The sequence below is a fragment of the Melospiza georgiana genome, chromosome 19 (assembly GCF_028018845.1).
Source record: "Melospiza georgiana isolate bMelGeo1 chromosome 19, bMelGeo1.pri, whole genome shotgun sequence".
Classification (NCBI taxonomy): Eukaryota; Metazoa; Chordata; class Aves; order Passeriformes; family Passerellidae; genus Melospiza; species Melospiza georgiana.
In genome coordinates this window covers 5168175-5194433 of record NC_080448.1, presented here as the reverse complement: position 1 = coordinate 5194433, position 26259 = coordinate 5168175, and the positions used below count along the sequence as shown (strand labels likewise).

The window sequence follows — 26259 nt, the reverse complement described above, 5'->3', positions numbered from 1 at the left end:
CCCACAGTGTAACTCAATGCCATCTGAAGAGAGTCTGCATTGAAATCACTACTTTACAAAATAGTATCCATTGCACTGCATCTGAAAAATCCAAGTCATGCAATATACTTCTAGAGTGAAGTCTAAGCACATTTGATGGGGGGCATTTCTGTTGTCTTTCAAAGAACTCTAAATTTAAATCTTCTGATATATAAATATATATCTATTTCTGATAAAGTGGTGCTTGAGGGATGACTCCCCCTCTTTGCTCGCAGTGCAGTTGTCCAAAATGGCATTTAAAACAAGACAGAACTGAGTATATTGGTAGAAGTGATGGGATGCTGTGAGCTGAAAGATGTTTTTATTTTCATGTCAAGTCATGCTGACTAGACAAGTAAAGCAGCTTCCCCTTCATTCTCTGTGTAGCTATCACTCAGATTCAAGCCAAAGGTTGTCCAGACTGTAGAGCTATAAATTCTGGAGGCACATAGGTGTTTGTGTGTGGGTGCTGGTGCTGTACAAGAAGTGAACCTTTAAAAAGTGGTTATTCTGAGGGGTGTTCCTGAGGAATAACATAGTCTGCCCCAGCATTGCCTTTGGAGAGATGTGCTACAAAATAAAGAAAACAGATAAGGTAATAAATTTTGCTAAAAATAGCCTACAGCAAAAGCCAGGCTTATCCATTTCTGAGAAGAAACAACTTAAGTATTAGGGAACAGCAATCTGCTTGGGCTTCCTGGAGAAAGTGATTCACTGATAAAATTTAATGGTTGTATTTTTTCTCTAAGTGCTTCCTCTCAAAATCTGTAATGCTGATCAATGTGCTGTATGCCTGGCTGGCACACTAACTCTTCGTGTTAATCAAAGAGGGAAAATTATATCTGTAGGTGGATGTTCTTCTCATCTCAGTTGAAGGTTTAAATGTTGCCATGAGTTAATACTGAAAACTCATGGCAACATCTAAATTTAGAATTGTTTTAGCAGTACACAATAAGATGACTGAGAAATAGGGACTCAGTCATCTAAAACTTCATGTGGATGTATTGACAGAGAATAAGGGGCAGTTTTCTGTCAGTGGGCTCTAGCACTGTCTTAAGTTACAAAGTAAGCTGTAACCAAAAGTATGTATTCTGTTAGCATCTTCATAAGCTGTTAGAACAGGTGGGGCAGTGTTCCCTATCTCTCCTGCATGACTCACCCCTGATAACTCTGGGGTCTGTCTCTGCTAATGGGCCATCAGGTCTCTCTGCATGACTGATAAATTCCATCATCCCATGGGGAGATGCTCTGCCCAGGGGGAGGAACCAAGGATTCCTACCTGGATAGAATCTGAGGTTTGGAACACCATGGGTAGCCTTACCTACTGAATTCCTAGTGGACAAGAGTTACATAACCACCACTGGACCTTCAGAGGAAGACCAGGCCCCTCTACAGGACCACTGCTTCAACAGAACCACATCTATCACTCCAACAGATCTGCAGCCACCATTTAATTGGACTGCTACCACCACCCTGACCAATAGGATATCACTTTGTATTCTCACTCTGTCAGTTTAAGCCAGTGTTTTCTCTTTTTATTTTAATTTTCCTGTTAAATGGTTGTTCTGATTTGGAATCTCCCACTGGTTTGCTTTCAAACTAGTGCAAACTCTATGGCAGTGGATGTTTTTTTCAAGTGTCCAGGACAAATGTGAGGGTCACTTCAGTGTTAAATTTGGGGGAGAACCAAAGACAACCTCTTCTGGGAAAAAGGTCCAGATTTTGATGATTGACTAAATGAGGAAAAGGACTGAGTATTTATCATCAGGACTAAGTGATACATCCTGGGGCATTCCAGCTATGTTAGCTGGTGTTCCTGCATGTGCCTTACTGTATCAGTGACTATGGCTCTTATGAAAAGATACATAACTGAGAATGCTGTTTCTTGGTTTAATGGTTTAAATATAATTTAGTATTTTTACCAGCAACTAACAAATTAAATAATAATTTCTCAAGAGTCAGATGTATTTTCAGATTTGAGAACACCTCATTTGTCCTATATAAAAACAAACCTTTTTAAGTGTGGCACTGCTGGGTGGATGCTGAGTGCTCAGTGCTTTATCATCACAGGATAAAGCAGGGTTTTTTGGTGGCATAACCTATACAGAACTGAATTATTTGCTGACTTAAAACCAAACACTTTGTAAAAGTGGCATGTTATCCTGTAAATTTTGTGAATGTAGGTCTTCACTGATGCCTTGAAGTTAAAACGGAGAAAAATGGAAGCAGAAGGAAAAGGCTGTAAACAGTCTGTCCTGTGAATTGTCTGGTTCAGTTTTTAAAACACCTAGAAGTGAGTAAAAAAACTGCCTAACAGCTTTTTTTTTTTTTTTTTTAAACACCATGTAGCTGAACAGTGCTGTCAATTTTGGAATTCTTGACGGTGTTATTGAGACAGTTAAAATACAGGACATTCATCCAAACCCAAATGAAATTGAAAATTTCTTCTTCTACAAAGAAAAAGCCCAAAATGTGAATGTAAACTTGGCATTTATTCTCACTCTGAAACCTTAAAAATAATGAATGTCTGTTAGTATGTCCCTAACAACAAAACATTTCTCCTTTGGTGATCTCTCAGAATACTAGAGATGTATTTTAATAATGTGTATTTTAATGGAGCTAAATCTGTGAAGCTAGCCTGGCATGCAATACTGACTGTGCAGGTATTATCTTAAACCAAGAAATTCCAGAATATATAGTGAGCACAGTGTTGTGCTTCCTGAAGGGAATCCCATCTAGTTCACATTGCTACTATATAGGTAGCCTATAAAAAGGCCAGAAAAGTGAGCATTGCTTATCCCTGTGGTGATAAATCCATTCCTCTGCTAAGTGGCACAGATTTGCCTGTGTAGTGTTAGGACATTAGGCCATAATCCATTAGAAACAGAGACTGAGAGGTTTGGAATCAGTGTAAGTAAATGGTGTGTAGACAGAAAGAATAGCTGTGACTGTTGAGGGAGTGACATCTACTCTTGTTTTTAATGGATTTGTTGCAATGTGAAAAATCACCTGTTTGTAACAGACGTTTCAGGAGTTTCAGTTTATGCCAACAGCCATCTCTTACAAGGCTCCACTGCACTGCTGAATCCTAGACCAAGCACTTGCTTTGGGTGCAGTGATCTCTCCTGTATTTATCTGCTCATAAAAGACTAAGGTTTGGTGTGGGTGTTAGAGAGTTCCCAAGTGCCTGTGCTGTGTAAGAGCTGGCTCTTAGCTGAGAGCATAACCTCTGCTTTCCCTGGATCAAGGTGGAGCTCTGAGCTCTGCCCACACATCTGAAGTTCAGATTCCAACACATAAACGTACTGAAAGATTTTACTTCTAAGGTGTCCTGTGATTTTAGTAATTACATTTCCCACTTCTGTGCCCATCCTTCCTCCTACATCCCACCTTCACTGGTAGAATTTAGTTCTTCTTTCTTGAGTTTTCTTATTTTTCTATTTTGTGATTTTTTTTTTTCATATCTTTATTTCTGGATGGAGCTTCTTTTGATCTAGTTACCACTGTACTTGATTTTTGCTTTCCTTGGTTATGTCATATCTGTGTGTTTCTGCCTGTTGTGTGCATTAATGCAGTAAAGTGGAAATGTATCTGGTTTTATTAATATCTCTTGGTGGTAGAACTCTTAAATTTAATTTTCTAGTCTTTACTGTATTAGGATAGCAGAATCTATTGTTTGACATGTTTTAATTTCTGAAACAGCTTTTTCATACTGCTTTTTTCCTCTGTTCAAGCTTTGTAATATAGAAAAAATGTTCAAGTTTTATGAAATAATCTCTGTCACTTTTGAAAAAAAATCTCATGGTTTTACTACATGTACTATAGTTTTTATCAATATTACAGATAAAAGGACTGAGTTCTCTCTGCTTAGTCCCAAGAGCTGTAAATCTACTAATTTAATCTTTTTAACCAGAGAAATGTTTCTTCAAGTTTAAATGCATGAAAGAATATTAGTTTTCCTTTTTTACTGTTGTCACAGCATGTATTGGCACAAAGATAATGCAATACAGAGAATACTTCAGAATATAGGGGTAAAACAATCCTGTCAGGATTTCTGAATTAAGGAATAAATGCAAAACTGTGCATATTTTGAGATATTTGGTTGTAGTGGGATGCATATTTTTTTGTGTCAATGCCTTATGAGTAATAGTAATTGCATGTTCACAGGAGTTCTTAGGAGATGACAAACCTGACTGGGTGCATCTGCTGAATATGCTGATTTAAATAAAAGCAAATTTAGTCCATGGAGACATTTTCAGCACACCCAGGGTGTTGTGGTGTTGTGTTCTATTCCCACTCGCCCCTAATAGTTGCAGATCACATTATTGGTATGGGAATTCCTTCTGCTGAGGCCTGGAGGACCATGAGTGTCTCTGGCTCCTTTTCCTCCCTGTTTTTCCTCATCTTTGGACTATGATCTAGGCTGTGCCAACATCAGTGTTTGTGGAGCTGTGTTTTGGACAAAATCAGGGAGCTCCTCTGAAGTAAACAGATTAAAAAAATAAAAGGAGGGTGGGAAACACCTTCCCCCAGCAAAGAAAAGTGGCAGGAGCAGATCTAAGCAGCACTTGCCGAAAGAAATGTGTTTCAAGCAAAGAACTTTGCATAGGTTCGTCACAAATGCTGTTCATTTTTAATCTCTTAAAATCTGAATAATCAAATAAGGCAGAACTGTTCAAATTAGAATTATTGTAACCACCTAATTACCATTGTTTTCTTTAATACTTAGATAGTCACTTATTTGATGCTGTATATGTATTTTCAATTGACTGAAATACTCATGAAGTCTGATTGTGACAACGGTATTTTCTGTATTTTCTTTCTCACTTTGCAGATGCAATAGAGTTTAGAATATTTCATTGCCTTATTAATTAACAGTAGCTTTTCTCTTGTGGAACTATTCATACTGTGGCTGATACATTTATGAACGTATCTCTAAACAGCTAGAATTTCTGGCCACCTGTATGAGCTTCTGAAGGTTGCTTTTGCAAATGCAGACAGAAATGATGGGATTTGCACAGAACAATTAGTCCAAGTCAGTTCCAGTTACTCCTGTTTGCCACACATGGGCAGGTTTTCCATACCTGTGCTGTTTCTGTGGTGCAGAATGGCCTCTTGCTCAGTGTGATGATGTTTGTGCTGTAAGCATCTCACCCTTCTAGCACAGCTGCAGGAGAGCCAGAGCAGTAAGCAGTAGGGTTTTACGAGTGTTAATTTAGTGTTAATAAACACTAAATAAACACAAATAAACATATATAAATAAACACTAAAAAACCACAAATCATTTAGGAGTGTTAATAATAGGTTAAGTGTAGTTTTTGTGCTGCTTTCTGCACCAGTCTCTTTTAACCAGTCTGTAGTCTTCAAAAGAGCTGTTGTAATGAAAAGTAAACAGCCTTGGAGTGTCATAAATTACTTTAAGCCCGGTGAATTTATGTATTAAATGTAGATAGGAATGTTGAGGTCAAAGAATGCTCCTTAGGAATATAAACTTTAATGAACAGGGAAAAGATCTAGCTGATTAAAGTGTCCTTGAAGAAAGGCAGAAGCATCAACATTTCTTTTTTAAAAAAAGGTTTATTAGTTGAAATCTGCTGTTCAGCATGAATCTCTTGACTGCTTAGTAGTCTAAGAAATGCACAATGCTGCCACTAACCCCATTTTTAATCTGTTGAAACAAGTAAGTAAGGATTTATAAATATTTAATATATAACAGTCTTTCCAAAGTTTAACATTACAGAAAGTATGAAGTGAGCATATAATATAGGAAATTAGAAGTTTCTTGGCAAATTCCTGTATGGGCTGGAAGTATGTGTTTGTTGTGAGACACCCTTAAAAACTATTCTCTGTATTCTCAAGCAGGCCCTTCCAAAACACCAGAGATAGATGAAAACATTGCTCCTGGAAAAACTTACCCAGGTAGATATTTTACTTGTATTTTTTCCTCACATCTGTGTTAGAAATTGTGTGTGAATTTTGCTTTTCACAGCTTTGCTACTTGATTTGCCATAAAACTGAGGCTATTGGAACTTAAACATGAATAGAAATGAAAATTATGGTTGCTTTAATTTTCAGCTGTCCAAGCAAACAGACATGTAGATGGGAACTTAATTTCTTCCTTTTCTAAATTTAAAGAGGAGCATCAGGTTGATCACTCTAAAGCACAAATTGTTTGTGTAAATTGGTATGTTTCTCAAGAAATTCAGTCTGTTTCATAATGACTTCTAGAGTTTAATAAAACTCAGCATTATAAATTGTAAGTGCAACTTACAGTGAGATCTAAAGGAAAATACTCTTCAAGATGCACAAGTGCAGCTTTATTCTGTTGGAATAATTAAAATATGTTCCTTCATGCACTGCTACTTAATTTTAAAAGAATTTCTGATACAATTAGCTTCGCTTTGTTTAACTGTAGTGCAGTTAAGTATAAATTGCTCCTTCTCACACTGAGTGTTGATTGGCTAATCCTGCTTGTGCTGTTGAAAAGCATTGTGCTCATGAATTTCCCTCCCATGTTTGATTGTTGGCCTTGCAGCCTGTTATGGAAATCATCACAGTGCAGAAACAATGAGTGTGTAGAGATGGTAAAAAAATCCCTAATCTGTGAGAACAGGCAGCCTTTGTTTATATTTTCAGTAATCCTGGGTAAGAGAGGGGGAAATACTGATGATTGTATTAACCCTACAAAGCCAAGAAGATGGAATTCCCTTCAGTCATAGCAGCAACCCTACAGTGTAGCATGTGCAGTTTAGCAATGTAATCCTCACCTCCTGGCCTTTGTCTGGAATTGTTCAGAGGCTCATGGTAAAATATCTTTGCTTCTGTATTTTTTGCATTCTGTGAGTTCAAGGGGCTTCCTTCACAATGTAGTTTAGATGCAAAGGCATGGAGTGTTTGGTTGAGAATCTTGTCCATGTCCACCATTCAGCAGTCCTGTTTTTCCCTTTCAGAAACCTCCCAGCCTGACTCATCAGAAACAAGTGAGGATTCTGAGGCTGAGTTCGGTAACGAAGGTCAGTTCTCCACATCATTGATTTCAGACATTTTTATATCCAGAATGTGTTTTCCACATTTTGCATTACTTGGCACTGAATGAAGAGAATTGTGTGCTGGTGTTGAGTGGAGTTTGAATTGTGCACTACTTGGTAAATGAACCTGATGGCAGATTTGACCTGTTTGATGAATTTCATTGGTTCCCATTGGTTTTACACTGGTTTGAAAGTGGGTTTAGAGCATTTGAACTCTTCAAGACAAAACATTGGTACTGTGTTTTGGGACCTATGGTATAATCTATATGGTATGATATTACTTCCAGTTAGATAACAAAGGTAGTTCCTATCAGCACAATTTATTTTGTGATTCCTTTTGCTGTTTCAATGGGGTTTTTTACAATCATGCAATGCCCAGTCATGTTTCAGAAGACAAGGTTGTTTTCCTTATGAAGTACAGAAGCAGCTTTGTTTTTTGCTCTCTTGTGCTTTGCACAGACCCTTTTGAAGGAACAAATTGTTCCTTCACAGGTGGGAACAGGAGCTTTCTGAATTTACACAGTTAAATAATTTGTTGCAAAATTTGGGGCCCTGGTAAGCACAGTTCCTTAATTCTGTTAGTGTTCTGAAATTCAGAGAAGTTCCAGTCCTGCACACAATTTCCCTGGATGTAAAACCAGTTTGGTTTTTTTTTTTCTTCCTTAAAGATGATGGTGATGTTGGTGATGATAATGATGATGAGTACATGCCCCCTGAAGAGAGTTTGAGGAGCCCCAGTTCGGCTACCGAAGGTGCCAGTACTGGGAGAAGAAATGCAGAACAATTCAGTTTTGGTAAGATGAAAATTAAAGATGATTTTGTCTCCCTGCTGTGTTTTCTGGAAAAAGTTTTGGGTGATACTGTGGTGACAAAAAGTTCAGTATCATCACAAAAATAGCTGTCACATCAACTGATCACTTAGAACTTTTTGACAGAATTAAGCTAAAAAATAAACATTTTTGGAATTTCATTTAAGAACCATGGGCTCTGTGTAGATGTATTGCAGCTGTATAATCATCATCATCATCACCTACCTCAGTTGTTTTTTGTTATTTGACACGATGACGTAAATAGACGCACAGAAAGTTGGGATTTTCTGGTTGTGTTCTTTCCTGATCCCTCCTGTTGGGTTCTCCACAGAAACACATGCATGCACTTCAGTTTAGTCTGGTTAAAGATGCTCCACCTGGGATTTTTTGTGATCCTTTACCTCTCTGTTCTGTGGTTTGCTTTAGTTTGGGTCATGGACACGTTAATCTCTCTGCTTTTATTAAGTTCTGTGCAGTCAGGAATGTGTTTATATATTGGAAGGCAGCCACTCTAGTTCTGATGGCAATGAAAGAAGAGATATGGAAATACAGGTATAACCTGTGAGATGTGAATGTTTTTTGTGAGGATAAATGGTAGGAAGCAGTGATGCAGAGTCCCCAGGCAGGTGCAAAGGAGAGTCGTTTATTGCAAAAAATAGGCCCTTTTTAAGCAGGTAGTCTATTATCTGTTACATTCCATTTTAGTAGAACAGATATAATTCAACCAACCACCCTAAACCATGATGTGAGCATGTCATAGTTATATAATTTGTTTTTCTGCCTCCAGTGCAGCTGTGTCATGTTCCCATAGTTCTTTTCTGTATAGTTAAAGTAATAGGGCAGAGCCATGATTTTACAAGGGTAACAAGGACCTTGTTTCATAGGGTTTTACATAGATGGTTTAGATGCAGAGGCATGGAGTGTTTGGTTGAAAATCTTGTCCATGCCCATCATTCAGCTGTCCTGTTTTTCCCTTTCAGAGACCTCCCACCATGACATGTCAGAAATAAGTGAGAAACCTGAGGTTGAGGTCACCATTGAAGGTCAGTACCACGGGTCCTGAATTTCAGTTGGTTGTATATTTTTCTGTCCAAAATGTGTTTTCCAAAGCCTGCATTACTTGGCACTGAAGGAAGACAATTGTGTGTGCTGGTGTTGAGTGGAGTTTAGATTGTGCTCTACTTGGTAAATGAGCCTGGTAGAGAAGTTTTAGAAAACCACAATATACTGAAGCATATTGGACTTGGTGGGCTGGTTTTCAAATGATGCCTGACAGCAGTTTGTATCTTTGGAGTAATTGTCAGGTGTTGTTAATGAAAAATATTCATTGAATGGACAAGATGATTTATCATTCCTTCATTCTGGAGAACACATTGCTTTATAACCACACTATAGTTACATGTAACATTTGTAGTTAACAAATGTTTCAGGGAAGAATGGTACCAGAGCAGAAAGGCAGTGTTGTAGGTGGTGTAAGCAGAGCCTTAAGGTGTCTGTCTAATGTTGGTAACTGTGAGATCCCAACCTTTGCAGTGAGCAGCTCCCTTTGCCATCCAAGTGACTCCAAAGCTGCTGAGCAGTGTCCCTGCAGTTCTCATGCTGGGATGTTGGTAGGAGGTGCTCTATGTTTCTTGTATTTGTGAATGAGTGTCCTGGAGCTGCTTTAAAGCACTGCTGAGATTGGCTTTTGCATTGCTTGCTTGGGGAATTAGATTAGGAGCACCCAATCACCAACTTAGAAAGTAGGCAGAGCATTTGGGACAGAGTGGACACTTCAGGCATTACTTTCACTGTTCTACAATGCAGCATGGAAATAACTCCACCATTACCTTGACAGAAAGGTTTATATGAGAGGAGTCATGAAGTTCTACTCTTATGTAAAGGCCTTTAGCACAAAAGTAAAAAACCATTTTTTTCTTTTTTTGTTTCTTTAAGAAGATGATGATGACTATCCACCACCTGACAAGAGGCAGAAGAGCACCAAGTCATCTAATGAAGGGGCCAGTACTAGGAAAAGAAATGCAGAAGAGTCTGATTCTGGTAAGATGAAAATTAAAGATTATTTTATTTCCCTACTTTGTTTTATCAAAAGGTTTTGGGTGATTTTTTGCTGCCAAAAAAAACCCAGTATCTTGAAAAAAAAAAATTAACATTAACTGATTGTTTAGAACCTTTTTGAGAGAATTATAGAAGATAAAAACTTAAAAGATAAAGGGCATTTTTGGAATTTCATTTAAGAGCCATGGGCTCTATGTAGATGTATTGCAGCAGTATAATATTCATCATAGGCTACCTCTGTTGGTTTTTGACATGATGACGTAAATAGACGGATAGAAAGTTGGGATTGTCTGGTTATGTTCTTTCCTGATCCTTTCTGTTGGATTTTCCACAGAAATGCATAGATGTCCTTCAGTTTAGTCTGGTTAAAGATGCTTTACCTGGGATTTTTTGTGATCCTGTACCTCTCCTTTGTTCTGTGGTTTGGTTTGGCTTATGGGCACATTAATCTGTCTGCTTTATAAGGTTCTGTGCAATCAGGAATGTGTTTTTTACTTTATATTTTTGAAGGCAGCCCCCAGAGTTCTGATGACAGTACAGGAACTGATGTGGAAATACAGTTAGAGCTTTTTTACAACCCTATTTTATGTTCATGTCTAGTAAAACAACTCCTAATTCTTCCTTTTTCTAATACTTTGCATTTGCTAGTTATGTACCCAGCACTGCCTTGGAATTTGACCTAAACATGATACTGATTTCCATGAACTGGATGATGTATTTGACATGGTTCAAGTATACTGCAGTTGAGGTGTCCCAGTAGATAGAGCTGAATTTCTGCTCTACACCACACACATCATGTGAAGAGAAAACTTGGAAGCAAAGATTCCTTCAGCCTTGCTCCCAAAGTGATACCATACCCCAGCTTACAGAGATCTAAAGGAAAATACTCTTCAAAATGCACAAGTGCAGCTTTACTCTCCTGGAATAACTAAAATTTGTTCCTTCATGCACTGCTGCTTAATTTTGATAGATTTTCTGATACAATTAGCTTCATTTTGTTTAACTGTAATGCAGTTAAGTATAAATTGCTCTTTCTTACACTGAGTGTTGATTGGCTAATCCTGCTTGTGTTGTTGGGGCACTCTGCCCCAACAAAAGCATTGTGCTCATGAATTTCCCTCCCATGTTTGATTGTTGGCCTTGCAGCCAGTTATGGAAATCATCATAGTGCAGAAACAATGAGTGTGTAGAGATGGTAAAAAAATCCCTGATCTGTGGGGACAGGCAGCCTTTGTTTATATTTTCAGTAATCCTGGGTAATAGAAGGTGTTTTATGGTTGTATTAACCCTACACAGCCAAGATGATGGAATTTCCTTCAGTCATAGCTCCAGCTGTGCTCTGCTGCATGTGCAGTTCAGCAAGTGTAATCCTCACCTCCTTGCCTTTGTCTGGAATTGCTCAAAGGCTCATGGTAAAATATCTTTGCATGGAGTGTTTGGTTAAAAATCTTGTCCATCATTCAGCAGTGCTGTTTTTCTCTTTCAGATTCCTCCCAGGATGACTCGTCAGAAGCAAGTGAGGATTCTGAGGCTGAAATCACTAGTCAAGGTCAGTTCTGCAGGTCATTGATTACAGTTTTTTGGGCATTTTTCTATCCAGAATGTGTTTTCCACATATTGCACTACTTGGCAGTGAATGAAGAGGATTGTGTGCTGGTGTTGAGTGTAGTTTGGAATTGTGCACTGCTTGGTAAATGAGCCTGGTGGTGAAGTATTAGAAAACAGGTAAGAACAGGAGCTTTCTGAAGTTACTTGGGTAAGAAATTTACTGCAAAACTTGGTGCTCACAGTTCCTTATTTCTGTTTAAGTTTTGAAATTCAAGGCAGTTCCAGAGCTATGCCTGATTTCCATGGACAAAAACAACACGTTTTTTTAAAATTGTCTTTTTTAGATGATGATGATGATGAGTACCTGCCCCCTAGCAGAAGAAAGAGGAGGAAGAGGAACACCAGGTCGGCTAAGGAAACTGCCAACAAAAGGAGAAGAAAAGCACAATATTTCAACTGCAGTAAGATGATTTTATCTCCCTGCTTTGTTTTACGAAAAAGTTTTGGGTAATTTTGTCCTGCAGGAGTGCAACACATTAGTGCAAGCCTTCATTTTAGAGCCCTGGGCTCTGTGTAGATGAATTGCAGCAGTATAATCATCATCATAGCTTACCTCTGTTGTTTTTTGTTATTTGTCATGACAATGTAAATTGATGCAGAAGAAGTTGAGATTTTCTGGACGTGTTCTTTCCTTATCCCTTCTGTTGGGTTCTGCACAGAAAAACATACATTCACTTCAGTTTAGTCTGGTTAAAGATGCTTCACCTGGGATGTTTTGTCATCCTCCTTTATTCTGTGGTTAGCTTTGGTTTGGAGTGGTTTATGTGTTATAGGGTTCTGTGCAGTCAGGAATGTGGTTTTTACTTTATATTTTTGAAGGCAGTCACCAGAGTTCTGATGGCAATGCAGAAACAAGTGTGGAAATACAGTTAGAGCATTTGAGATGTGGAGTGTATTTGTGGGGATAAATTAACATCCTAGGATATTTTTTTCACAGAAATATTTGGAAAGATGTAGCCTAATTTGAATTGTAAATCTTCTCCAACCACTCTCTTTTCAAATATTTCCACCAGATTCAGTTTTCTGATTTTTGTTTTGCTTTACTTTAAATCACCCAAATCACACCACTCTGGGGCTCGCTATAAGCAAATTGTGATGGTAGTAATCATTATTTGAAGTCATGAGAGGCATTTTTCAGGTGTTCCTCACCCAAAGTTTAGTGGTTTTGCAGGGTGAGAACAGTATATCAATGTCCTGCTGGCTTTGCACTGAGCCCATGGCTCTCCAGCCTGAGCTGTGTGCTTTTCAGGGCAGGTTTTGCTAGCAGCAGTGCTCCTTCTTGTAAATAGCATTAGTTTTGTTGAGAAGGTAGATATCACCATAGTTAGGGGTTACCATTACATGAAATTCAGCAGCAATTCTTCTGATTAAGGAAAATGAGTTTCTGATACAAGTAGTTTCACTTTGTTTAACTGTAGTGCAGTTAAGTATAGATTGCTCTTTCTCACAGTGAGTGTTGATTGGCTAATTCTGTTTGACTTGTTGGGGCACTCTGCCCCAGCAAAAGCATTGTGATCATGAATTTCCCTCCCATGTTTGGTTGTTGGCCTTGCAGCCAGTTATGGAACAGCATAAGGTAGCACAGCAATCATGAGTCTGTAAAGATGGTAAAAAAAAATCCCTAATCTGTAGGGAAAGGCAGCCTTTGTTTATATTTTCAGTAATCCTGGGTAAGAGAGGAAAAAATCCTTATGATTGTATTTAGCCTACAAGCCAAGATGATGGAATTCCCTTCAGTCATAGCAGCAACCCTGGAGTGTAACATGAGCAGTTTAGCAAGGGAAATCCTCACCTCCTTGGCTTTCTCTGGAATTGCTCAAAGGCTCATGGTAATATATCATTGCTTGTACTTTTATTGCATGCTGGGAGTTCAAGGGGCTTCTTTCACAATGTTGATTTAGATGCAAAGGCATGGAGTGTTTGGTTGAAAATCTTGTCCATGTCCATAATTTAACAATCCTATCTTTGTCTTTCAGATTCTTCCCAACATGACTTGTCGGAAAAAAGTGAGGATGCTGAGGTTGAAGTCACTTTTGATGGTCAGTTCCTCAGGTCATTGATTTCAGTTGGTTGGGCATATTTCTATCTAAATTCTGTTTTCCAAACCCTGCAATACTTGGCAGTGAATGAAGAGAATTGTGTGTTGGTGCTGAGTGTAATTTTGACTGTGAACTGCTTGGTAAACGATATTGGTGGAGAAGTTTTAGAAAACCACAATATCCTGAAGCATATTTGACTTGGTGGGCTGGTTTTGAAATGACTCCTGACAGCAACTTGTATCTTTTGCATAGTTTTCAGGTGTTGGTAATGAAAATTATTCATTGCACAGAGAAGATGTTCTAACATTCTTTCATTCTGGAGAACACATTTATTTATAAACACACTGTGGTTATATGTAACATTTGTAGTTAATAAAAGCTTTTGGGAAGAATGGTACCAGAACAGATAGGCAGTGTTGCAGGTGGTGTAAGCAGAGCCTCAATGTGTTTGTCTAATATTGGTAACTGTGAGATCCAAATCTTTGCAGTGAGCAGCTCCCTTTGTCATCCAAGTGGCTCCAAAGCTGCTGAGCAGTGTCCCTGCAGTTCTCCTGTCTGTCCACTTGTGTGTGTTTAAGGCAGATTTGACCTGTTTGATGAATTTCATTTGTTCCCATTGGTTTTTCTCTGGTTTGAAAGTGGGTTTAGAACATTTGAGCTGTTCAAGACGAAACACAAGTCCTGTCTTTTGGGATCTAGTACTGGTATAATATTACTTCCACTTAGATAACACAGGTAGTCCCTATCTGCACAATTTATTCTGTGATTCCTTTTACTATTGCATGGCTGTTTTATGATCATGTAGTGCTCAGTCATATTTCAGAAGACAATGTTGTTGTCTTAGGAAAGTAGCTATCTCCTCAGGAAGGTGGCTTTCCTTAGAAGTACCTTTGTTTTTTGCTCTCCTGTGCTTTGCACAGGCCTTTTTGAAGGAATAAATACCTTCACGGGTAGGAACAGGAGATGCCTGAATTTACACAGTTAAGTAATTTGTTGCAAAATTTGGTGCCCTGGTAAGCACAGGTCCTTAATTCTGTTTTAGTTTAGAAATTCATGGCAGTTCCAGTGCTGCACTCGAGTTTCCCTGACAAAAACCCAGGGTTTTATTTAATTGTTTCTTAAAGATGATGAGGATGACTTCCCACCACCTGACAAGAGACAGAGGAGCAGCAGTTTGTCTAATGAAGATGGCAATGTTGAGAGAAGAAAAGAAGAAGAGTTCAATTGTGGTAAGATAAAAATTCAAGATGAGTTTCCCTGCTTTGTTTTATGAAAAGGTTTTGGGTAATTTTGTGCTGCAGGAGTGAGACATTTTACTGCAAGCCTTCATTTAAGAGCCCTGGTCTCTGTGTAGGTGATTTGCAGGAGTATAATCATGATCATAGATTAACTCATGGTAATATATCTTTGCTTCTATTTTTGTTGCATGCTGTGAATGCAAGAGGTTTCTTTGACAATGTTGGTTTAGATGCAGAGGCGTGGAGTGTTTGGCTGAAAATCTTTTCCATGTCCACTATTCAGCAGTCCTGTCTTTCTCTTTCAGATTCCTCCCAACATGACACGTCAGAAATAACTGAGAATCCTGAGGCTGAGGTCACTGTTGAAGGTCAGTTGTGCAGGTCGTTGATTTTAGTTTTTTGGGCATATTTCTATCTAAATTCTGTTTTCCAAAACCTGCAATAATTGGCAGTGAATCAGGGGAATTGTGTGCTGGTGTTGAGTGTAGATTGGATTGTGCACTGCTTGCTAAATGAATCTGGTAGACAAGTTTTAGAAAATCACAATATACTGAAGCAGATTGGACTTGGTGGGCTCATTTTGAAATTATGCCTGACAGCAATTTGTATCTTTTGTGACTTCATCAAGTACTGGTAACGAAAAATACTCATTAAATGGTGAGGATGTTCTAACATTCCTTCGTTCTGGAGAGCACATTGCTTTTCAACCACACTGCAGTTAGATGTAACATTTGTAGTTAACAAATGCTTCAGGGAAGAATGGTACCAGAGCAGAAAGGCAGTGTTGCAGGTGGTGTAAGCAGAGCCTCAAGGTGTCTGTCTAATGTTGGTAACTGTGAGATCCAAACCTTTGCAGTGAGCAGCTGCCTTTGCCATCCAAGTGGCTCCAAAGCTGCTGAGCAGTGTCCCTGCAGTTCTCATGCTGGGATGTTGGTAGGAGGTGCTCTGTGATTCTTGTATTTGTGAATGAGTGTCCTGGAGCTGCTTTAAAGCACTGCTGAGATTGGCTTTTGCATTGCTTGCTTGGGGAATTAGATTAGGAGCACCCAAATCAGCAAGTTAGAAAGTAGGCAGAGCATTTGTGAGAAAGTGGACACTTCTGGCATTACTTTCATTGTTTTACAATGCAGCATGGAAATAACTCCACCATTATCTCAACAGAAAGGTTTATATGGGAAGAATCATTAAGTTCTGCTTATATGTAAAGGCCTTTAGCACAAAAGTGAGAGTGCTCTGAAAAGGTTTTCTCTGACAGAATATAACTGAACTGAATTGGTACAAGATATATAAATATGTGATAATATTCTTGCTAAATAAACCATACTCTTGGTGATGTGGGTGCATGTTTTTCTGCATGTGAAATTAGTTTTCATTGTTTAGCCATTTGTTCTCTCTGAGGTTGGAGTTATTGGTAATTGGGCAGTTTAAAAAGCTCATTAGCTTAGGGAAGATAGGGATGGATTGGGAAGTGCCAGATTGAGTAGCAGCTCTCTCACACATTGCTAGGTTTGCTGTCCTGTTTCTGCACTTATGCGTGTTTAACGCAAATTTGACCTGTTTGGTGAATTTCATTGGTTCCCATTAGTTTTACACTGGTTTTAAACGTGGTTTTAGAACATTTCAGCCCTTCAAGAAAAAACATAGGTGTTTTTGATATCTACTAGTGGAATGATACTATTTCCAATTAGATAAGAAAGGCAGTCCCTATCTGCACAATTTATTGTGATTCCTTTTGCTACTGCATGGCTGTTTTATGATCATGCAATGCCCAGTCCAGTTTCAGAAGACAATGTTATTTTCCCTATGAAGTACAGGAGCTTTGTTTTTTGCTTTGTTTTTTGCTCCGTTGTGCTTTGCACACACATGTGCTATTAGAGGAACAAATTGTTCCTTCACAGGTTAGGAACAGGAGCTTTTTGAAGTTGCTCATGTATGTAATGTCTTGTAAAATTTGCTGCCCTGATAAACACAATTCCTTATTTCTGTTTTAGTTTCGAAATTCAAGGCAGTTCCCGTTCTGCATGCAAATTCCGTGGACAAAAATACAGGGGGTTTTTTATTGTTTCTTAAAGATGATGATGAAGACAATTTGCCACCTGATAAGAGACTTAAGAGCAAAAATTTGGCCAATGAATCTTCCGAATCTGAGAGAAAAGCTGAAGAGTTCAGTTCTGGTAAGACAAAAATTCTAGATGAACATACTTATGATTGTATTAACCCTAGAAAGCCAAGAAGATGGAATTTCCTTCAGTCATAGCACCAACTGAGCTCTGCTGAATATGCAGTTTAGCAGTGTAATCCTCACCTCCTTGCCTTTGTCTGGAATTGCTCAAAGGCTCATGGTAATATATCTTTCCTTCTATTTTTGTTGCTTGCTGTGAATGCAAGGGGCTCTTTGACAATGTTGCTTTAGGTGCAGAGACATGGAGTGTTTGGTTAAAAATCTTGTCCATGTCCATCATTCAACTGTCCTGGTGTTTTTTTCAGAGACCTCCCACCATGATATATCAGAAACAAGTGAGAATCCTGAGGTTGAGGTCACCCTTGAAGGTCAGTACCACAGGTCCTTAATTTCAGGTTTTTGGGCATTTTTCTATCCAGAATGTGTCCTACACATACTGCATTACTTGGCAGTGAATCAGGAGAATTGTGTGCTGGTGTTGAGTGTAGATTGGATTGTGCACTGCTTGGTAAATGAACCTGGTGGAGAAGTTTTGGAAAATCACAGCTGAAGCAGATTGGACTTGTTGGGCTGGTTTTGAAATGATGCCTGACAGCAGTTTTTATCTCTTGCATAGTTTTCAGGTGTTGGTAATGAAAATTATTGATTGCAGGAAGAAGATGTTCTAATATTCCTTCATTCTGGAGAACACATTGCTTTATGACCACACTGTAGTTACATGTAACATTTGTAGTTAAGAAATGCTTCAGGGAAGAATGGTACCAGAGCAGAAAGGCAGTGTTGTAGGTGGTGTAAGCAGAGCCTCGAGGTGTCTGTCTGATATTGGTAACTGTGAGATCCAAAGCTTTGCAGTGAGCAGCTGCCTTTGCCATCCAAGTGGCTCCAAAGCTGCTGAGCAGTGTCCCTGCAGTTCTCATGCTGGGATGTTGGTAGGAGGTGATCTGTGTTTCTTGTATTTGTGAATGAGTGTCCTGGAGCTGCTTTAAAGCACTGCTGAGATTGGCTTTTGCAGAGCTTGCTTGTGGAATTAGATTAGGAGCACCCAATCAGCAAGTTAGAAAGTAGGCAGAGCATTTTTGATAAAGTGTTCACTTCTGGCATTACTTTCATTGTTTTACAATGCAGCATGGAAATAACTCCACCATTACCTTGACCGAAAGGTTTATATGAGAGGAGTCATTCAGTTCTGCTTATGTAAAGGCCTGTAGCACAAAAGTGAGAGTGCTCTGAAAAGGTTTTCTCTGACAGAATGTAACAGAACTGAATAGGTACAAGATATGTCAGTATGTCATATTAATCTTGCTAAGTAAACCGTGCCCTTGGTTGACATGTGTGCATGTTTTTCTGCATGTGAAAATTATTTCCTTTGTCTGCTTTACCCGTTTGTTTTCTCTGAGATTGGAGGTATTGGTAAGTGGGCTGTCTCAAAAGCTCATTAGCTTAGGGAAGAAAGGGATGGATTGGGGGGTGCCAGGGTGAGTAACAGCTCTCTGACACATTGCTAGGTTTGCTGTTCTCCTGTCTGTCCACTTGGGTATGTTTAAGACAGAGTTGACCTGTTTGAATGAATTTCATTGGTTCGCATTAGTTTTGAACTGGTTTAAAATGTGGTTTTAGAACATTTGAGCTTTTCAAGACAAAACTTAGGTACTGTCTTTTTAGATCTACTAGTGGACTGACATTATTTCCAATTAGATAAGAAAGGCAGTCCCTGTGTGCACAATTTATTCTGTGATTCCTTTTGCTGTTGCATGGCTGTTTTACGATCATGCAATGCCCAGTCCTGTTTCAGAAGACAATGTTGTTTTCCTTATGAAGTACAGGAGCAACTTTGTTTTTTGCTCTCTTGTGCTTTGCACAGACCCTTTTGAAGGAACAAATTGATCCTTCACAGGTAGGAACAGGAGCTTTCTGAAGCTGCTAATGTACGTAATTGTTGAAAGCGAAGGGAGACGACCCATCTTTGTTGTTGATCAGCATCGACTCCGAGTTATTGATCAAATCAGTCACTTTTTATAATAGTGTTAATTAACTTCATGCATATTGCAAAATCTGAGCTCACGATAGGTTACAGAGAAAACTCTAACCCCTCCTTTTGTTTACAATACCTGTGGTTTGTTTATTGAAACTAAAATTAGTGTTCTCACTGTGATATGAAACGTTCTCAAAACCTTCATATCTGTTCCCAGAGCAGCTATGTGTTCCCAGAGAGCCCAAGGACAGAATGTTTTGCCTGTTATGGGAAGACTGTCTGAGAATCTTATTGTTTATAAAGTGGTGCTTGAGAGCCTAATTATTTACAAAATCAAGCCTGGGAACTGCTGCTTTACAGCTACCTTTTGCTTTCCCATCAGCTGTATACCTTCATGGCCTCTTTCTTTAAGCCATGCCTGAACCAGGCTCTCCACACGTAATGTGTTGTAAAATTTGGTGCTCTCATAAACACAATTCCTTATTCCTGTTAGATTTTTGAAATTCAAAGCAGTTCCAATGCTGCACGTGAGAACCCTAGACAAAACCCCAGTGATTTCTATTTGATTTTTTTTAGACTCTGACCATTCCTACGTGTTCCGTGAGACAAGACAGAGGAGCACCAGGTCAGTTAATGAAGAGTCCAGTACTCTGAGAAGAAAAGAGGAAGAGTTCAGTTCTGGTAAGTTGAAAATTCAAGAGTATTTCATCACCCTACTATGTTTGATGAAAAGGTTTTCTGTAATTATGTGCTGCAGGAGTGAGACATGTTAGTGCAAGCCTTCATTTAAGATCATTGTTCTGTGTAGGTGAAATGCAGCAGTATAATCATCATCATAGGTTGCCTCTGTTGGTTTTTGTTATTTGGCTTGACGATGAAATTAGATGCACAGGAAGTTGGGATTTTTTGGTTGTGTTCTTTCCTGATCCCTTCTGTTGGGTTCTCCACAGAAATGCATCCATGTGTTTCTCTTTAGTCTGGTTAAAGATGCCTCACCTGGGTTGCTTTATATACCTCTCCTTTACCCTGTGGTTTGGTTTGGTTTTTGGTTTAGGGACACATTAATCTATCTGCTTTTATAAGATTCTGTGCAGTCTAGAGTATATTTTTTACTTTATATTTTTGAAGGCAGCAACCAGAGTTCTGATATCAGTGAAGGAATAGATGTAGAAATAAAGTTCTAGCACTTCAGATGTGGTTTTTGTGCTTATAAATTACCATCCTTGGATATTTTTTCATAGAAATATTTGCAAAGCTGTTGCCCAATGGAAATTGTGCATCTTCTCCAATCATTCTCTTTGCATATTTCTACCAGGTTGGCGTTTTTGACTTTTGTTTTGTTTTTAATCTCCCAAATGACACCACTCTGGGGCTTGCTATAAGGAAATTGTGATGGTAGTCAGCATTATTTTAAGTCATGAAAGGCAAATCACCCAAGGTTTAGTGGTTTGGCAGGGTGAGAACAGTCCATCATTGTCCTGCTGGCTTTGCTCTGAGCCCGTGGCCCTCCAGCCTGAGCTGTTTTTTACAACGTTCTGTAAGAGAAGTATGGAGAGTTGCACGTGGTTTTGCTGAATAGTGTGAGATGAGGGTCTGTGGTGATGCTGGGTCCCCAGGCAGGAGCAGAGGTGAACCCTTCACTATAAAAACCCAGCTTTTTTAAGCAGTCAGCTGGTTATCAGTTACATGCTTTTGAGTAGGTGTAATCTTCACCTCCTTGCCTTTGTCTAGAATTCTCAAAGGCTCATGGTAAATATATCATTGCTTCTTTCTTTGTTGCTTGCTGTAAATGCAAGGGGTTCATTGACAATGTTGGTTTAGGTGCAGAGACATGGAGTGTTAGGTTAAAAATCTTGTCCATGTCCATCATTCAACTGTCCTGGTTTTTTTTTCAGAGACCTCCCACCATGATATATCAGAAACAAGTGAGAATCCCGAGGTTGAGGTCACCCTTGAAGGTCAGTACCACAGGTCCTTAATTTCAGGTTTTTGGGCATTTTTCTATCCAGAATGTGTTCTACACATTTTGCATTACTTGGCAGTGAATCAGGAGAATTGTGTGCAGATGTTGAGTGTAGATTGGATTTTGCACTGCTTGGTAAACGAACATGGTGGAGAAGTATTAGAAAACCACAATATACTGAAGCAGATTGGACTTGTTGGGCTGGTTTTGAGATGATGCCTGACAGCAGTTTTTATCTCTTGCATAGTTTTCAGGTGTTGGTAATGAAAATTATTGATTGCAGGAAGAAGATGTTCTAATATTCCTTCATTCTGGAGAAAACATTGCTTTATGACCACACTGTAGTTAGATTTGTAGTTTACAAATGCTTCAGGGAAGAGTGGTACCAGCACAGAAAGGCAGTGTTGCAGGTGGTGTAAGCAGAGCCTCGAGGTGTCTGTCTAATATTGGTAACTGTGAGATCCCAACCTTTGCAGTGAGCAGCTGCCTTTGCCATCCAAGTGGCTCCAAAGCTGCTGGGCAGTGTCCTTGCAGTTCTCATTCTGGGATCTTGGTAGGAGGTGCTCTGTGTTTCTTGTATTTGTGAATGAGTGTCCTGGAGCTGCTTTGAAGCACTGCTGAGATTGGCTTTTGCAGTTCTTGCCTGGGGAATTAGATTCCTTTTGCTGCTGCATGGCTGTTTTATGATCATGCCACACCCGTCATGGTTCAGAAGACAATGTTGTTTTCCTTATGAAGTACAGGAGCAGCTTTTTTTTTTTTTGCTCTCTTTTGTTTTGCACACACATGTGCTTTTGGAGGAACAAGTTGTTCCTTCACAGGTAGGAACAGGGGCTTTCTGAAGTTGCTCATGTAAGTAATGTCTTGTAAAATTTCGTGCTGTCATAAGCACAATTTCTTATTCCTGTTAGATTTTTGAAATTAAAAACGCTTCCAGTGCTGCACATGAGTTCCCTGCACAAAAACCTACTGATTTCTTTTTGATTTCTCTTAGATTCTGACCATTCCTACATGTACCCTGAGAGGCGACGGAGGAGCAGCAGGTTGGTTAATGAAGAGTCCAGTACTCAGAGAAGAAACAAAGAAGAATTCAATTCTGGTAAGATGAAAATTCAAGAGTATTTCATCACCTTGCTTTCATTTATGAAAAGGTTTTCTGTAGTTTTAGTGCAAGCCTTCATTTAAGAGCCCTGGTCTCTGTGTAGATGAATTGCAGCAGTATAATCATCATCAAAGGCTGCCTGTGTTGTTTTTTCTTATTTGTTATCTTGATGATGAAATTAGATGCACAGAAAGTTGGGATTTTTTGGTTGTGTTCTTTCCTGATCCCTTCTGTTGGGTTCTCCACAGAAATGCATCCATATGTTTGTCTTTAGTTTGGTTAAAGATGCTTCACCTGGGATGTTTTATATACCTCTCCTTTCTCCTGTGGTTTGTTTTTTTTTTTTTGGTTTAGGGACACATTAATCTATCTGCTTTTATAAGATTCTGTGCAGTCTAGAGTATATTTTTTACTTTATATTTTTGAAGGCAGCCACCAGAGTTCTGATATCAGTGAAGGAAAAGATGTGGAAATAAAGTTACAGCATTTCAGATGTGGTTTTTTTGCTTACAAATTAGCATCCTTGGATATTTTTTCACAGAAATATTTGGAAAGATGTAGCCTAATTTGAATAATAAATTTTATCCAACAACTCTCTTTTCATATTTCCACCAGGTTGGCTTTTTTTATTTTTGCTTTGTTTTGCTTTTAATCACCCAAATCACACTACTCTGGGGCTTGCTATAAGGAGATTGTGATTGTAGTCATCATTAATTTAAGTCATGAAAAGAATTTGCAAGGTGCTCATCACCCAAGGTTTAGTGGTTTGGCAGGGTGTGAACAGTACATCAGTGTCCTGCTGGCTTTGCTCTGTGCCTGTGGCCCTCCAGCCTGAGCTGTGTGCTTTTCAGGGCAGGTTTTGCTAGCAGCAGTGCTCTGTCTTGCAAATGGCATTAGTTTTGTTTGGAAGGTAGGTATCACCATAGTTAGGGGTTACCATTACATGAAATTCAGCAGCAATTCTTCTGATTAAGGAAAATTAATTTCATTGCCTGTGCTGGCTGCAGTGTTAACTGAATTTATTGGAGAAAAGAAATCTAAGTGGTTTGTTTTCCTCAGTGTAATGCCATGTGCTTTATACCTGACTGTGAGGAGGGAGTGTGAGAAGGGGGAAGTGTGATAGGAAATGACCTTGGCTCTGACTGTGCCTTGGTTTTGACTAGAAATTTATAGCTAGAGATGCTGTGTGTGGCCCTTTGAGTCAGACTAAGGCTTTGTAACACCCTTTTTCTGAGATCTGTTGGTTTTTACAAGTTTCTGTAAGAGAAGTATGGAGAGTTGCATGTGGTTTTGCTGAATAGTGTGAGATGAGGGTCTGTGGTGATGCTGGGTCCCCAGGCAGGAGCAGAGGTGAACCCTTCACTGTGAAAACCCAGCTTTTTTAAGCAGTCAGCTGGTTATCAGTTACATACTTTTGAGTAGGTGTAATCTTCACCTCCTTGCCTTTGTCTGGAACTGCTCAAAGACTCATGGTAGTATATCATTGCTTCTGTTTTTGTTGCCTGCTGTGAATGACAATGTTGGTTTAGAGGTAAAGGCATGGAGTGTTTGGTTGAAAATCTTGTCCACATCCAATTGTCCTGGTTTTCCCTTTCAGATTCCTCCCAGCATGACTCATCAGAAGGAAGTGAGGTTTCTGAGGCTGACCTCACTAGTGAAGGTCAGTTCCCCAGGTCACTGATTTCATTTGGTTGGGCATTTTTCCATCTAAACTGTGTTTTCCAAAGCCCACATTACTTGGCACTGAATGAAGAGAATTGTGTGCTGGTGTTGAGTGTAGATTGGATTGTGCACTGCTTGGTAAACGAACATGGTGGAGAAATATTAGAGAACCACAATATATGGAAGCAGATTGGACTTGTTGGGCTGGTTTTGAAATGATGCCTGACAGCAATTTGTATATTTTGCATAATTTTCAAGTGTTGTTAATGAAAAATATTCATTGAATGGAGACGATGTTCTAACATTCCTTCATTCTGGAGAACTCATTGCTTTTTAACCACACTGCAGTTGGATGTAATATTTGTAGTTAATAGATGCTTCAGGGAAGAATGGTACCAGAGCAGAAAGGCAGTGTTGTAGGTGGTGTAAGCAGAGCCTCGAGGTGTCTGTCTGATATTGGCAACTGTGAGATCCCAACCTTTGCAGTGAGCAGCTCCCTTTGCCATCCAAGTGGCTCCAAAGCTGCTGAGCAGTGTCCCTGCAGTTCTCATGCTGGGATGTTGGTAGGAGGTGCTCTATGTTTCTTGTATTTGTGAATGAGTGTCCTGGAGCTGCTTTAAAGCACTGCTGAGATTGGCTTTTGCAGAGCTTGCTTGTGGAATTAGATTAGGAGCACCCAATCAGCAAGTTAGAAAGTAGGCAGAGCATTTGTGGCAAAGTGGACACTTCTGGCATTACTTTCATTGTTTTACAATGCGGCATGGAAATAACTCCACCATTATCTCAACAGAAAGGTTTATATGAGAAGAGTCAATAAGTATAATTATAAAAAACAAAAGTTGCTTACTTTTGAGATCTACTAGTGGAAAGGTATTATTTCCAATTAGATAACACATGTAGTCCCTACCTGCACAATTAATTCTGTGATTCCTTTTGCTGTTGCATGATGGTTTTATGATCACACAATGCCCAGTCATGTTTCAGAAGACAAAGTTGTTTTCCTTATGAAGTACAGAAGCTGTTTTGTTTTTTGCTCTCTTGTGCTTTGCACTGGCCCTTTTGTAGGAACAAATTGTTCCTTCACAGGTAGGAACAGGAGCCTTCTGAAGTTACTCAGTTAAGTAATTTGTTGCAAAATTTGGTGCCATGGTAATCAGAGTTTCTTAATTCTGGTGAAGTTCTGAAATTCAAAGCAGTTCTAGTGCTGCACTCAAGTTCCCTGAACAAAAAAACAGTGATTTTGTTTTTGTCTGTTTAAGATAATGATGATGACTACGTACCCGGTGAGAGGAGACAGAGGAGCCCCAAGTCAACCAGCGACTCGGGCAGTAGTGTGAGAAGAAAAGGAATAAGGTTCAATTTTGGTAAGATGAAAATTGAAGATGATTTTGTTTCCCTGCTGTGTTTTATGAAAAGGTTTTGGGAAATTTTGTAGTGCAGGAATGAGACATGTTAGTTCAAGCCTTCATTTATAGTCCTGGTCTCTGTTTAGATGTGTTGCATCACTATAATCATCATCACAGGTTGCCTCTTGTTTTTTTGTTATTTGATGTGACAATGTGATTGGAGGCACAGGTTTGGATTTAGATAAACTTTTTTTTTTTTTTTGCAGCAGTATTTTCTTTCAGAAATAGGATTTCTGGGGGTATTTTGCAACACTAGGACTTGGAGAAATACTGGATTAAAGTAGAGAAGGCCAGATGCCTCCTGATCCATGTAGTTGAACAGATTTCCACCAAAAACAGCTCCATGTACTTTCTGTAAGCTTTATCAAGCTTTTGAGCACTCAAATCTAGGTTACTGTCAGCAGCACCTATAAACTGCCTTTATCCCTGGAGGCTGCAAGAGCTGATGACTGAGCTACCAAAGAGAGAAATCATTATTGGCAGTTATTTAACCTGGTTTTTGTTGTGTTTTTTTTAACTTTCATTTAATATACATCTTTTGGAAGTAATCTTTAACATTTTATTTTGTATTTTTCTTTCTTTTTAACGTATCCATGCATTTTAAGGTGTAGTCTGTACTGTACTCAGGAGGCACCTGTTTGCAAGTAAAAGTACACACTTCATATTTCATTTAGTGGTAACACAGATTTTACAAGATTCTCAGTTTTTTTTGTAGTCTGACATGTCCTCCTCTTTTCTTTGCAGACAAATGGAATACACGAATTACAGACTTGAGAAAAGAAGTTGAAGTGCTGTTTGAGAAAAAATATGGTATGTGTCACACACCTTTCCAAGCCATTGCCTGTAGTCCTTTGTCACAGCAAGTGACAGACTGCTCTTTGGCATGCATCTTGTTCTTGGCTCAGGAGCACACCAGAACTGACAGCACCAAAGGGCTAAATACTGCTAGAAGACATAAAATTGAGAAAAGTAGCTTTTTTTGATGAACAGAGTAATTTCAAAATGGGATATCTGTGTTTGGCACCAAAGTGGGAAGCTTGATTTTATTTTTCAGTTGTGCTCAGTCTCCTGGAGCATCTGCATGCTCAAATTTCTTGGGCACCCACATTTGAGAGAGTTGCCCTTTTCTCTGCAATTACACTGAGTCTTTAGGTGAGTGTCTTTAGAGTGGCAC

The 26259-nt window shown here is 39.1% G+C and overlaps 1 protein-coding gene across 10 annotated transcripts in view; it reads left to right on the top strand.

Annotated features, from left to right (window-relative positions):
* Positions 1-26259, top strand: part of GTF2I (general transcription factor IIi) — a 70165-nt gene that overhangs the window by 21188 nt on the left and 22718 nt on the right. For 3 of the 10 annotated variants that reach the window (XM_058037427.1, XM_058037435.1, XM_058037437.1), the window contains exons 11-28: positions 5878-5937; positions 6969-7031; positions 7715-7840; positions 8836-8898; positions 9791-9895; positions 11400-11462; positions 11806-11922; positions 13498-13560; positions 14685-14789; positions 15104-15166; positions 16790-16972; positions 17286-17348; positions 19529-19633; positions 20848-20910; positions 21910-22014; positions 23615-23677; positions 24939-25043; positions 25830-25895. In XM_058037427.1, coding sequence (XP_057893410.1) covers positions 5878-5937; positions 6969-7031; positions 7715-7840; positions 8836-8898; positions 9791-9895; positions 11400-11462; positions 11806-11922; positions 13498-13560; positions 14685-14789; positions 15104-15166; positions 16790-16972; positions 17286-17348; positions 19529-19633; positions 20848-20910; positions 21910-22014; positions 23615-23677; positions 24939-25043; positions 25830-25895 — 1581 coding nt within the window. The remainder of the gene's footprint in view (positions 1-5877; positions 5938-6968; positions 7032-7714; positions 7841-8835; positions 8899-9790; positions 9896-11399; positions 11463-11805; positions 11923-13497; positions 13561-14684; positions 14790-15103; positions 15167-16789; positions 16973-17285; positions 17349-19528; positions 19634-20847; positions 20911-21909; positions 22015-23614; positions 23678-24938; positions 25044-25829; positions 25896-26259) is intronic. The other 7 variants (XM_058037428.1, XM_058037429.1, XM_058037431.1 and 4 more) reach the window with 7 other exon arrangements.